Source organism: Spodoptera frugiperda, chromosome 3, assembly GCF_023101765.2.
Source record: "Spodoptera frugiperda isolate SF20-4 chromosome 3, AGI-APGP_CSIRO_Sfru_2.0, whole genome shotgun sequence".
Lineage (NCBI taxonomy): Eukaryota > Metazoa > Arthropoda > Insecta > Lepidoptera > Noctuidae > Spodoptera > Spodoptera frugiperda.
The window spans coordinates 11,644,837-11,658,477 of NC_064214.1; the positions used below are offsets into that span (position 1 = coordinate 11,644,837).

The window sequence follows — 13,641 nt, forward strand, 5'->3', positions numbered from 1 at the left end:
GGGCTGAATAGATACAGGAAAGGGCTGAATAGATACAGGAAAGGGCTGAATAGATACAGGAAAGGGCTGAATAGATACAGGAAAGGGCTGAATAGATACAGGAAAGGGCTGAATAGATACAGGAAAGGGCTGAATAGATACAGGAAAGGGCTGAATAGATACAGGAAAGGGCTGAATAGATGTTGAATATTTCCCCAACATTTATTCACCCGTCTTCTGAATCTATTCATCCTGTTTTACCGCTACCTAAAATATACAGTACCTAGCTTTAAAAAATAAATAGGTACATAATCGTAATAATTTCGTATCGAAGAAATTACAAACTTACGTCTTCTCACATACTTATCCCAAATACAGGTTATGTAACAATAACAATGCACCACTGAACATTGTCTTCCGAATGTACTGAGAGTTGCGAATCTAAATATTTTATTTACACATCTAAATCTAATTAATTTGAATAATTACACATTAATCTAATTAATTTCAATGGATTGCATAGTGGAGCCCGGGCGACTGGTAGAACTACATATTTTATGTAGAACTTACTGGTTCGGTCAATTCACATTTGTTTGATCCGGGTCTGGGTGTTAAATTCTAGCTCTGCATGGACATAATATGCTCACCTGCTACAAATGGGCCACATCAAATGTGTATTATTTATAATCTGTATTATTATAAAGCAGAAGAGTGTTTGAACCTCATGATCTGCTCGAATTTAACAATTATTTCTGTGTTGGATAGTCCATTTATCGATGAAGGCTATAAAAACATCATGCTACGATCAATAGGTGCCGAGCATCGGGAGTAGCTAGTATCAAATGCTTTAAAGGAAAGGCATTGTGTTATGTAGCAATTTACCTACTTGCACAAAATTAGTCAAGGCTACAATAAAAATGTAAGAGCCAAGGTTTCTTAATGTTAAAAAAATGTATGTTCATAATGTAAATGTACTTGAATAATAATTATTGACCATCACTTCCGTTAAGACTTAAAAATTTCACGCCACTTATTACGCAAATGTGTAAACTGATTTAAGACCAGTTCAACTATTTCTGATTAATTTTATATTAGTTTTAACTGGTGGATAATTTGACTTATTTTCCACATCAAATTTGTCAGTTAAGAGCAACTTAATCAGATATTATAAAAGAGTAGGGACTGTTAATTTAGTCTTTAGCAATTAGTAAAAATTGGTGTTACATATGTAATGGCAACACGCATTTTTGCTAATTATAGGAGCCCTCTTTGCAATTAATACGGAGATCACCAGAAGAAGTAGTACTTATGGAAAGTCCTAATAAATAAACGGTATATAGGATTTCGAAATAAAACAAAATAAATAAGTGTTTAATTGTTAACATTTTATTAGGAGGCGAAAACGAGCAATAAGTTTCGGGATAAATTTTAATACAAATCAATAATATTTGCATTACATCTCGTAAATCGTCAAGTTTAAATCTATGACATTACAGTATTTTAAGATTACAGTAACATGAACAAGAATAATACACCATAACAGACGTAGGTACTCGCATCAATAGCAAAATATTTTGGGAGCCAATATAATGATAGTGCTATCTGACACATAATATACTTTCGTATGCTAACAAATCACCCTTCAAGATAACGTTACTTGTTGTTTGAATTGTCTGACAACTTTATCTATCCTCTGTTATCCTTCAATCATTTCCTTTTGTATAAACATGAGTGTAGTGTGACAACAAGTAGCATTATCATACAAACCAATGATTCGACATACATAACAAGTGAAGCAACACTGAACCAACACTGTATAGGACAACTACAAAATAGATGTGCGATAAACTAGCTCCTTACGTTAGGCTAAAAGCTGCCACTAAACCTTCAATTCATTTCAAATCATTTTTGTAAAGATTTCACCTTATTTCGCAACGATGTGTAATAAGGTGGCGCCTTGTGTCCGAAGAATGCACATAGGTCCTACATCATTTTGATTACTATCTTTAGGCTTATTTGTCATTTTATATACTTAGTTTCCAGTAAGCAGGCTAGTTTATCGTACATAGAAACACGCCCACAACTCTCATATCAAACATTCATACATTCCAAGCTAGTAGAATTTTATACACATTTAAAACAACAACAGTCTAATTCCGCTCTGTAGGATAGTGATAAGATCGTAGTGACGTACTTCATTCGATTACATGGTATGTTTATGTGAGAAGGTCGCAGCGGCATGCCACCAATGGCGGACGCATTGTTACGCCTGTCCGCGCTGCATCCTCGTACATTAAAGATTGAAACATGACATCCTCGTAACATTGATGAATATATTTATATACTCAAAATACTTATATTAAGAGACACTTGAAGATAGAACAATTATTTATGAACTTACATACAACTAACATTAGATCTAGGTATTGTCTTTTGTATGCCAGAAATGTGATACAATGGGGTCCATTAACGACAATAATGATGCGATGAATTTATTATTAAATTACTTATGTTCAATATTACTGCAACACCAATATCGGACAAAGTGAATAATATGACGATTTAAGATCTTAGCTCTCAAGTGCAATAATTCAATTACAATTATCATTACTATTGAATGGAGGCCATGTAGAATTACTAATTTCGATATTTTTGGTATCAATCATACACATTAAAATATATTAAAATAGGTAGCTTAGATAATGACTAAAGGAGTTATTATGCAAAATGTCGAAAAAGTAAATAGGGCACTGGTATTTAAAAAATATATACAATGTAAATATAGAACAAAATCATTGGACACCGCACCAACAGCATGATAATATATATATCACAATTACATTACATTATGTTTTATAGCTTGCCAATAATACATCAAACATCGAAACGCCAAGATTTCTGGCAATAATTCAACAATTCTTATGACTCCGTTCCTCATATTCTCACATTAATTTTATAATATACGTTATATTGTATACTTCCTTCATTCAGTTAAATAATTACCCGCGAACATACAACTATAAAATCTAATCGCATGTGTTAACTAGTTTTATATAATAATCATCCTAGTAAATACTATAATATCCCGCTCCTGTGCCTTCTATTTACGGTACAAATAAGGATAATTAACTAAATAAACTAATCGTACGTCAAAGGAGAATACTATACAAAGGGTGATACATCTAAAAATAGATGCATGTTATTAAACTAATATACAAACGTTAGTTTAAAAATATCACTTTACAGAATTTTTGCTGCATCGCGGCAGAGAGCCCTCAGCAATAACGTATTGCGATTGACATTGACGTATCACTTTGCTTAAAATTATCAATCTCATTTACCGAATCCACATCGACAAACTTGAGCTGTATGTATTTGGAATGCAACATTATAGAGTGGTGTACTTACATACTACCCACTTTCAATACACACAGTCTACAAGTGTGGAATTCATACTTCAATGATCAACACTCAATTTAATTCTTCGTCTTTCGAATCTGAGCAAAAATACTCCAATTTGATGTTGGTATATTTGGCGTGTCATTTTATAAACTAAAAAGTAGCCTAATACATAAAAATAACAGCAATTTATTTCAAACTAATTACAAATAATAATAAAGAACGTCATGAAGAAATGGCAACATGATTACAAATATTACAATGATTTCTATTACAATAATTTTAATATTAAATAATTACTTATTTTGGCAATAAATGCAAACAGTAGGTAGGTACAATAAAAAATAATAAAAAAGTAACATTCGTAGCATTATCTCCTTGAGATTAGATTAGATGTTTACATCTACATAGTAAATTTTAAACATTCAATTGCATTACTATATTTTAAAAGTTTGGAAGATTGATATAACATTATGTTGATTATTTATTATTGAAACACGATGAACACCAAAGAAATTCTGCTACGACAGAGATGACAAAACTGTTTCATACACCGGAAGACAGGTATGAACTGATCATCGAGTTCATTAAATGATTCGGTGTAATTAAATAGGTATAACTATAACAGCTTGCCATTGAGCTTTTGACACAATATAATAGATTCAAATCTACGTAATACTGCGTAACGTGATATTAACGTATGGATAAGAAGTGTAACACAACCTTTATAAAGGTCGGAGTAATCCATGCCGGGTACTAGATCAACTTGAGATTCGTGGTGTTGAGATCTCGCGTTGTGTAGCGTTCGCAGCAGTATAAAGTTGTGTTACATCAGTAGGGAATGAATGAATACGTTGGTGGTTAGGTATGACTTGTTGCTTACATGTTGGGTAAGGGCACGGTGACCTGAACGTAGCTGATCGGGAAGTACCCGGTCTTGCCGTGTACTGAGCCCTCGAACCAGTTGTCGTCAACTTTGTTGATCAGCGTGATCACGTCGTTCTCCTGTAATTGAAAAATAATTATAAAAAATAGAACATAAGTATTATGAAGGACATACAAATATGCCAAAGTTTTTTTTTAAACATTGTCCCACACTAGGATTTTCTCCTGTGTCGTGGGTGCGTTTACAGACATACAAGATACGCATACACATCACACCCAGAGCCGAAACAACAAATTGTGGATTACACAAAGAGTTGCTCCGTACGGGATTCGAACCCGCTACTCGTTACGCGGCAGCCGCGCCATCCGTGAAGTCAAAGTTGATGTCCGTGTTTCACAAACCTGGTCATGAGTATGTAAAAATTAAAAGATTGAATTAAAATTAGTTAAAACTTTTGATAGGATTCTATCATTATGCTCTTAGCCAGCCAGTACCAGTCTGTTTCCTTTAACCGAAAGGCGTAATAATCATCTTGCCCACCCCAGGACTCCCCCACAGTAACTGAAAACATCAGTAATAATAGTAATTAAAAATAACTCACCTTAAATCCTAGTTCGCCTTGGTTCTCCGGCTCGAAGTCATAGAGAGCGGTGCAGCACGGCGTCTTGTTGGCCACGACGGGCGTTCGTGCGGGCGACTTAACCGGCGACGGCAACGGGGACGCTGCGGGGACGAAGCGGTTTACCAACGTATTTCATACACTCATATAAACTTTCTATACTTCTAGCACACTGCAGTGACAACAAGTATAAATTATTTAGATAAAACTTCTATTATTTGGCTATTTTGAATTTTGCTCTTGCATAGGATTCATTGCAGTGTGCCAAAATACTATAGGCCCGATTTGAATGTGATATTTTTAGCAAATTACTATTCATACTTACCTGCTCGCACTGTATCTAATAGGGTGTTACAAATAAAATGAAATTCTTCATTAACAATCCATGCTAAAATTATCACATTTCACCTAATTGTATTCTATGGGCCTAAGGCAAAAACACACTCATGATAAACCATATCACAATAAACCAATTTTTCAAAAACATCTATTCTATTGAAGGTGTTATGAAGAGTGTGTTTTTACCTTTTGTAGATATTACGTGTTCTTATTAGATTAGAAAAGTAAAACAAAGTCATAATTAAATTCACAACAAGGACAATGGTTATCACAATAAAAAAGATTGAAGTAGTTAAGGACACACGTAGAAGTGAAAAAAACACGTAGCATCTACTAAAACTATTTAAAAATCTCTAATCAATGTTCATGAAGAATGTATGATATTGACATCCTCACAATGTATATGATAGCTTCATTGTTACATGATATGATCGTATGGCTATGCTGTAAAGTAATGAAGCATTTAGCATGCCATTGAAAATGTTACATTCCAACGCAACTACAAAACGTCACACGTGTTCATAATCTATGAATTTGACATGCACAGCATTTGTTTTTCTATGTATAGTCTACACTGAACTCATTGGCTGTATTCGAGATTTCGTTTTCACTCTCACTAGATGGCGTTAGTAACGAAAATGGTCTTGTGAGTCTAATCACTTCAAATGTTGTATAGAACACGCCACATTGACGCCTCTAGCGACGTGAAAACTCTCTTTACTAAGTCTTGTCAATGAGTTTCGTGTAGACTATACAATAAATATTTTTTAACGAAATCGTCCTAATTAATTCCGATATCTTATGGCAATCAAACCACAAAAATAGGACTTCACAAAACGCCACACAGGTAAGCAATACATGAAGAAGCAGTCTTAATTTGCTTGTAGCAAAGTTCAAACTCAAATACTACTCTACAATTGTGTTGTTTTGCTCCGTGTACAGTTAAAAGTACGGTTGAAACAAGAGAAAAGCATTGTTTTACTACTCCAGTTATTTTGTTCTACACGATCATGTCTGTGAATGTGATGTGTGAAAGATTGCATAGATTACTAAAACAAGACCTAATTTGAGTCTAACTGTGTTTGTATTGAATCATATAGTCAAAATTATGTATCTAAAATTTCGTGCCAATCACTAAAATGGAAACTATTTCATAAGAAAAATTTTGAATAAACAATCGATAGTCGGATGACGCAATCGTTAATGAAAAAAAAAATCAAATCTAAAAACTGTCAGTACAATCAGGCAGATAAAAAATAAGATGCAATCTCTCATGTGTGTTCGCGTGTTACCATTGGTTGAGCGCGAAGTGTTGCCCGATCCCGGGAACAGTTCCAGGTTCGACGGCGGCTTGTGTTCCGGGGAGCCGGCGTGGGAACCAGCTTCGCAAAACGTGAACAAACCATATACTCAATGCCCACAAAAACCATTGCTACGTAACTCAAAAACTTTAACTAACACAAATATTTAAGTGTTGCTTTAAATTAATTATTAAATCGCGATGTGCATGTCAATCAGTTCGTCTGTAAGGAACATCGAATCTTCAGAAATAAAGAAGAGACATCAATATTGACTACACGAAGAAATAGGAAGAAAGATCATACCATACTTATTGTCCTAACAGATACTAAACATACATAATATCAAAAAATAGAAAGAAACATTTATTTTTAATCTATGGATATAAAGGAGACAATATAAACTGCTGGTGTTGCCAGTAACAAAATACTTATACTTATTTTTTATCTATGCTGATATTTTTTAATATTTGTTAATGGCAACACTGCAAAAACACACATTATTAAGAATATATTATAATTGATAATAACAAGGATTATTCCTAAGTTAAAATGGGTGGAGGGATGGGATAAGGAATTTCGGCAACCTGTAAGAAAAATGTTCAGTAATCTTCCCACTCCTGTAAGTGCACCTTTTCAGTTAAAAAAGAATAAGAGAAGCTCAACTAAAAATAATAAAATGTTATGTTCCGGTTTTTCTTTGACTCTAAACCCGAAATTATGCACAAACGACTTTCTAGAACCCCTACTATAAGGATAAAAAAGTTACTTCAAAAAGACGTATAGTGATAGTAATAGAGGTGTGAAAAAATAAACAGAAAATTGAAGTATGTATCTGTACAAAGAAGTAAACAATTTTGACCCTTAAGTACACCTTTTACTAGTTTAACTCATCCCCACTATAATAATTATGTCAATAAGATTCAATTTTATTTACACAATCGAATTAAAAACATAAGCGAAGTATTATTAGGTACATAGGATCGTTAGTCACAATTTATAGAAGAACTAATAGAGTACAATATATACACGTGTTCTAAATATAGTTATTTTTTGTACAACAAGTACTGTTTATCTCATTGCTTACTAACTAAACGTTTTATTAATTTAATTCTAAAATGAATGCAGTCACCTTGACAGCATATGATATACCGCACAGAGCGGTGCCAAATCCTAAATTACCCACATTTTACGATCCCTTCCCACAGATTCGCGACTGTATACTGTGGTTAGTTTATGAGTGATACAGTGTATTATTAGTCCGTCGCAGTAATGTGCCGAGGTACGTCGCCATGTGCCCCAAGCGTGCGCAATGTTCCCAATGAAATGTGTCATGTGCAAGTCAGATTTCGACCATGGACTGCCTTCCACCACGTACCGCCACCATTACCCGCAATCCACAACCAAAACCAAACATAAATAACCCGGCAAATAAAACTAAAGTCACCTGTCCAGGGGTCCCTTCCATTGAACTGATTCCGTGGGGCTGGGTGCGGTTTGAACCCTGGCGCTGGCCTTACTTGGGTTCTGACGGGTGAGGGTGCTTCCCAAGCCTTGAAGGGATCAGTGGTGCTGAGGTCGCCGACAGAGGAGGAGGGGGGAATATGTTGGCGGGGACGGGACAAACTCTGGGTGGAACCGTACCGCCTACCATTGTTCAAGTCGTGGATGCCCTCGATGTGCAGGTCTGCTAGGGTCTTAGGTACGAACTCCATCTTGGGACGGTTCACCGCTTCCTCTTTCCTGAAAACATAAGAAATTAAATGTTAAATGAATTTCATAACACTGCCACAGACAAAGTTAAAAATTAGCTACAGTAATAATTACTTTTCCATAAGCGTAGATACGAGTCCTTTGAGGATCTCCGTGCATTGCTGGTGGTACTCGAGTAGGCTCTCTGCGAAGAACGTGAGCTGTGCGACCTGCTCCACCTACGAACGTCACACAAGTCAGCATGAACCTTCCATCTACGCATCTCTAGACAATTCTTTAAAAGGTTGTGAAATAAAAGAGTTGTACTTACGTCATTATCGAGAAGGTTGAACATGCCGATCTGGGCCAGCTGTAGGGACTCGGCGAACTTTTCCTCCGCCTGTCGTATTTCATCGTCTGCAATATGAGCTCCTGATGTTTATGGACGCTTCACAAACGTACGACACACACATTGACACGCAACGTTACGTGTAAACCGATGATACGAAGTTAGTGAGATGTAATAAAATAAAATAAAAATAAAACCAAAAAGTGCATACAAACCAAATGGCGAAAACAATACTCAGGGTATGAATGATGGTTAGGAGCGACGCAGGCGGACGGGAACAAAAACATGGAAAAAAAACGAGCGTACATTATACGATTTGAATAAGTTGTAATGAGGCTCTCAATGGTGTGTTAGCTTAGCACTACAGGGCTATAGTGTTTTAGTTTTAGCATTTATTGCACACCACGTACCCTGCCTTGGTGCGTTGTGACTTGGGCTCATGTAAGGGCTGGCCCTACCGGGGCCTGGTCAATACGTTCGGAAAAAAGAAAAAGTAAAAACTTACAAAAATAGAAGAAAAACAAAAGTTGATAGAGAAAAAAGAAATTGATTAAAAATGGGCAATATTGAACAGTGTAAACAAATTGAGTATAATCACCTTTAGCCTGTCTTCGCCGTTTGCAGTCGAAGTCCAACCGGCGTCCCTGTAGTTTCTTTCGGTGATGCTGGAAACACAAGTTTAAACATTAATTACTTCCAAACACTAGGATTCTGTATAATAGAACAGTTATGTGACAATAGTGGCATTCGAGTGTTTGCAAATGCATTTAATTCGATGATACTGTCTAGAAGCTAACCTCCTCCAGATAAGATCACAATCAATATGCCATTCTGCAGCTAGAACCTAAGCCCTAGGTAAGTAATTGATTTGTGTCTCAAATTCTGTGGACAATTCAGCAATCTCTCACTTTTCCAAAGAACTATTATTAGAATTAAGCCCCGACTTATCACAGAAAGAGCAATTGAAAATATACTTACCATGACTTCCTTAAGATCTTTGGTCTGCAAATGGTGAAGAGGTTCCAAGAAGTTTTGCTTGATGTTGTCATCCAGTGAATACTTTACGTCGGCCATTTGCTTCAGAGCCTCGCCCATCTCGATGAGACAATTTGCTAAGAAGTTATCAAAAATGAAAATGTTTAATTAACTTAAAAATACTAATATCTGTGTCCCTCATATTATGAAGGATTTTAAAGTCCAAGACGATTAAAGAGGTTTGGTCTGTAGAATCGAACACAGATATTGTAATTAACTAATAGGCATAACATAACAAAACTTGCTTGCTAGTGCTACAGGTCCTGGGAAAGAACAATAAAATGAACTGGCTAAAACAAAACTAATATACAAATAAATATCATAGCAACGTTTTCTCATGAGGTGACTACACTTATCTTGGTTCGTCCAACATACACCGGATGATGGAAACCGATACAACTGCATTAAGGAAAGAATCTCAAGGAACAGGCAAACCAAATCAAAATATGTCAATCAGTTTAGGCATCATTATAGCGTATGTTGGTTGGGCTCGCGCCACTCCCGAAGGAGCGCGCTACACCCGTCCACGCTGCGTGCACGTCGCGTGACTGCGAAACGATATAATGGAACGGAAAATCTAATGATAAACGAAACAAAAAACGTCGGCGTCTGTACGATGCCACGTAGTGTTCCACGACCGCGCGACGTGCACGCGGCGTTCTGTGGTCGCACGCCGCGACAACGCCGCGCGGTCACGCCCAGCTAACGCCAGGGTGTGCGTCCCCGCATACCGTGTCCATCTGAATGACAAAGTTTGGTTCACCATCTTCGTAAAACTCGCAACTATTAATGCTTGTTTAATGGCACTTACAGAAGACGGTGTCCTCCCCAAGTTTCTTGCCGTAGAGCAGCATGCAGTCGCCTAGCACGCCCTCTGGCTGGGGGTAGGTGTTGCTTTTAGCTTGCCCGCTCAGTTTGCTGATGCCCTTCACGGCAGCCATCTTTGCACGAGCCGTGGGGTTAGGCTGCAGGAACTCTTTCGTTTTTGTTTGTAACTCTTCCACTAACTCGCAAGTGACGTCTGTTTTCTAGAAAAGATAACAAATGTACAGTAATAAAAGTAGCAGTTTTTTTATAAAGAAAATGGGTATCTCCAGTCTCCACACTTTTATTAGATTCGATTGTGAAATAAGATTTGAATTCATATTTCTGTGAGCGCATCGCATCTGAAGCTTTATTGTGTTTCCATAAAAGCCAATAGTTACTGCTGTACTTACTCTTTCCATCTCCACAAAGTCCAAATCCAATTTTGTGCCCTCGGCACCTCCCATCTTTTCTGTGACATACTGAAATAAAATAAAACAAAAGCTTATTCGTTGTACACAAATAGATTATTCGAAATGTCGGTTATACTGGTAAGTAGTCTCAGATACTTTATATGATAATTTTGTGAATATTCTAGAATAGATGTCAAAGGGAAAAAGAGAGTTGAAAAGACGTTGTATATTAACATAACTGGGCTGAACATAGCCACTGAATGAAACAACATAATGACATCATACATTTTAAATCCGACCTAAAAGATTGTTGAAAAGAAATGTAATAACGAAGTTAAAGCATTAATGGGCTGCATTTTACTGTTAAAACTTTGTACAAAGGATAAACCGCGGAAGTATTGGGAGGGTTACGCGAACAAAAGCCTGGGTCGAGGTCTAGCCTTGGCCGGATTGTGCCCGGTCTGCGTCGCCATCGAAACTGTAATAACGGGGAAAGCTTCTGTTTAAGCTATTCACTACAAACGCAATCACTTTCTAATAAACTGACGATTAACGTTTACCTATGCATGTTACATTACAATATTAAACTTGTTGCTACGTGAAGAGAAAACAGTTTTTTTATGATGCCATCTGTCATATGTGAGCCTGTCGCAAGATCACTTGAAATGTTATTTTAAATTGAACTTTCATTACCTTCTTCTAGAAATCGAAGTAAGAAAAATGTTTTATTTCAATAGAAAATCAAAGTACCTATGTAAAATGTAAATTCTTTCTTAGAAACAATCTTAAATATGTTTGAAGCTGTAATAATATTGCTGTTAAGAGGAAAAAAATACATAAAAAGAATAAAGATTTCAAAGTGATGGAACATTTTGTAATACCAATGTATTGTCGGAGGACCCAAATTCTCCGAATAAAATATAAACTTTATAATTTAACAGACCTTCACTGCGTCAATGTTAGTTTTAGTCGAAAAAAGAAAACTAAGAATTGATAGTTACATTTCTTCGCGAAAAAATACATATAACTTAAAAGTCAAGCTGTCTTAAAAGTCTTTTGTAGACTTTTTACTTTACGTTGACCCGTAAAATGTATTCGTCTATAACAGTTTCTGAATTTCAAGAATAAGTAAGATTTTTGCTGAATTTATAAAAAAATATTGTTCTACTACACTATTTTAACACTGTTTGTACAAACGATTAATTTCTACTTGATGTTCTGTGATGTAAATAGCCTGCCGACGATTAGTATTGGTTATTCTGAGTTCAAGCGAACTCTTCAGCTTTATTCCACAAATATAGACTACCTACGGAAAATTTGAAACGAAACATAAAACTCTCATTACGATTCCATTAATGGCGTTTACCAAGGCGCTTTAAAACCCAATAATATCTTTGCGCAAAGTATAAGTACCTATACACAAGTATACTTAAGGTCCTATTTACAATAGAACGGTTGGAATAAAATGAATTGTGGAGGGCGGGACCTCCTAACAAAGACCTTGTTAGTCGGGACATGATCCTTGTCATGTCTCGCGGCCGTCGTAAAAACAGGGACGGACTCATAAACAACGTTTGTGGTTTTACGTCAGAACTTTCAAGTATTCAAGTATTCAAGTATTCAAGTATTTATTGCATCCATAATGTACATAGGTGTTAGAAATACAGTATTTAGTCACAATTATGGACCCTGTCGGGCACAGCAAAATATAAAAAATATAAAATTCGTAGGAGAGAGGAAGGGCTTTTAGTGTTAATTTAATATCATATTAAAATTAATTAAATAAGTATTTGGTAATTTCAATTTCAATATTCTAGTGTATATGTGTTTAGTAGTATATTAGAATATATATTAGGTCTTCTTTATTATATTTTTATTAATTATAATTATACTTGTTCGCTTCCATTCGTATTTATTTATGTATGTTCTATATTATATTTTTATATATATTATATATTTGTATATATGTTATATTTATTGTTAATTTTTAGTATTTATTTTTAATATATTTATCATACAATGTTTTTATAATTAGTTTTATGGTAACTCGTTTTGTATAGTATTTTAGTAATATTTAGTCTTATTTAGTGTAGACTAGTTATTATATTATAAGTAATTTATTATTTAGGTTAGACTAGGCTTACCCAGCCAAGTTAGTGTTACAAGTAGGTAGTCTTATTTATTTATCCTGTAGGAATTCATCTATGGTGTAATAGCTTTTTTTAATTAAGAGTTGTTTCAATTTTCTTATAAATATACTAGTTTTTTCTATTTCTCTTAATTCTTCTGGTAAATTATTATAAATTTTTATGGACATAGCATATGGACTAGAAGCATGCATCTTTAAGTTGGAACGTGGCAAATTCAATTTATTTTTGTGTCGAAGCGAGCGATTTGTGTGCATGTCTCCTCTTTTTTTGTAAGAGTCTGGATACTTGCGGACTAGCTTGCATAATTCTAAAATATATATGTTTACTAAAGTGAGAATTTTATGTCTTACTTTAAGAATTTTATGTTTTACTTTAAGATAAGCAAAAAATGTTCTCAGAGGCGGCTTCCGTCTTGCACAGCGCTAATCATTCACGCAATCTACTTTATGTCTCTGCCACGCTTCACGTACTTATTTCTAGTTGGTGTAATGTAAAATACACTGTGTAGCTCCAAGAATAAAGTTAATTATGTGTCAGCGCAGTTTCACTAATATTTTTCATACACATATTTGTTAACTGCTCGATACGGGTTTATAACCATCTCTTATAGTAAATAAAATCCCTCTTAGAAGATTCTATGCATAAGTAAAGACCACCTCGCCCCCATATGTCCTCATT

At 35.3% G+C, this 13,641-nt stretch overlaps 1 protein-coding gene across 6 annotated transcripts in view; it reads right to left on the minus strand.

Moving 5' to 3' along the window:
• Positions 1-1,343: 1,343 nt before the first annotated feature.
• Positions 1,344-13,641, minus strand: part of LOC118274280 (endophilin-A) — a 47,224-nt gene continuing 34,926 nt past the window's right edge. For 2 of the 6 annotated variants that reach the window (XM_035591736.2, XM_050707387.1), the window contains exons 3-12: positions 10,814-10,882; positions 10,408-10,624; positions 9,540-9,673; positions 9,160-9,226; positions 8,972-9,025; positions 8,544-8,629; positions 8,348-8,451; positions 7,968-8,263; positions 4,866-4,987; positions 1,344-4,383 (exon numbers count right to left, since the gene is read on the minus strand). In XM_035591736.2, coding sequence (XP_035447629.1) covers positions 4,258-4,383; positions 4,866-4,987; positions 7,968-8,263; positions 8,348-8,451; positions 8,544-8,629; positions 8,972-9,025; positions 9,160-9,226; positions 9,540-9,673; positions 10,408-10,624; positions 10,814-10,882 — 1,275 coding nt within the window. In that variant the 3' untranslated portion in view covers positions 1,344-4,257. Of the gene's footprint in view, positions 4,384-4,865; positions 4,988-6,514; positions 6,605-7,967; positions 8,264-8,347; positions 8,452-8,543; positions 8,645-8,971; positions 9,026-9,159; positions 9,227-9,539; positions 9,674-10,407; positions 10,625-10,813; positions 10,883-13,641 lie in introns of all 6 variants that reach the window. The other 4 variants (XM_050707407.1, XM_050707410.1, XM_035591740.2 and 1 more) reach the window with 4 other exon arrangements.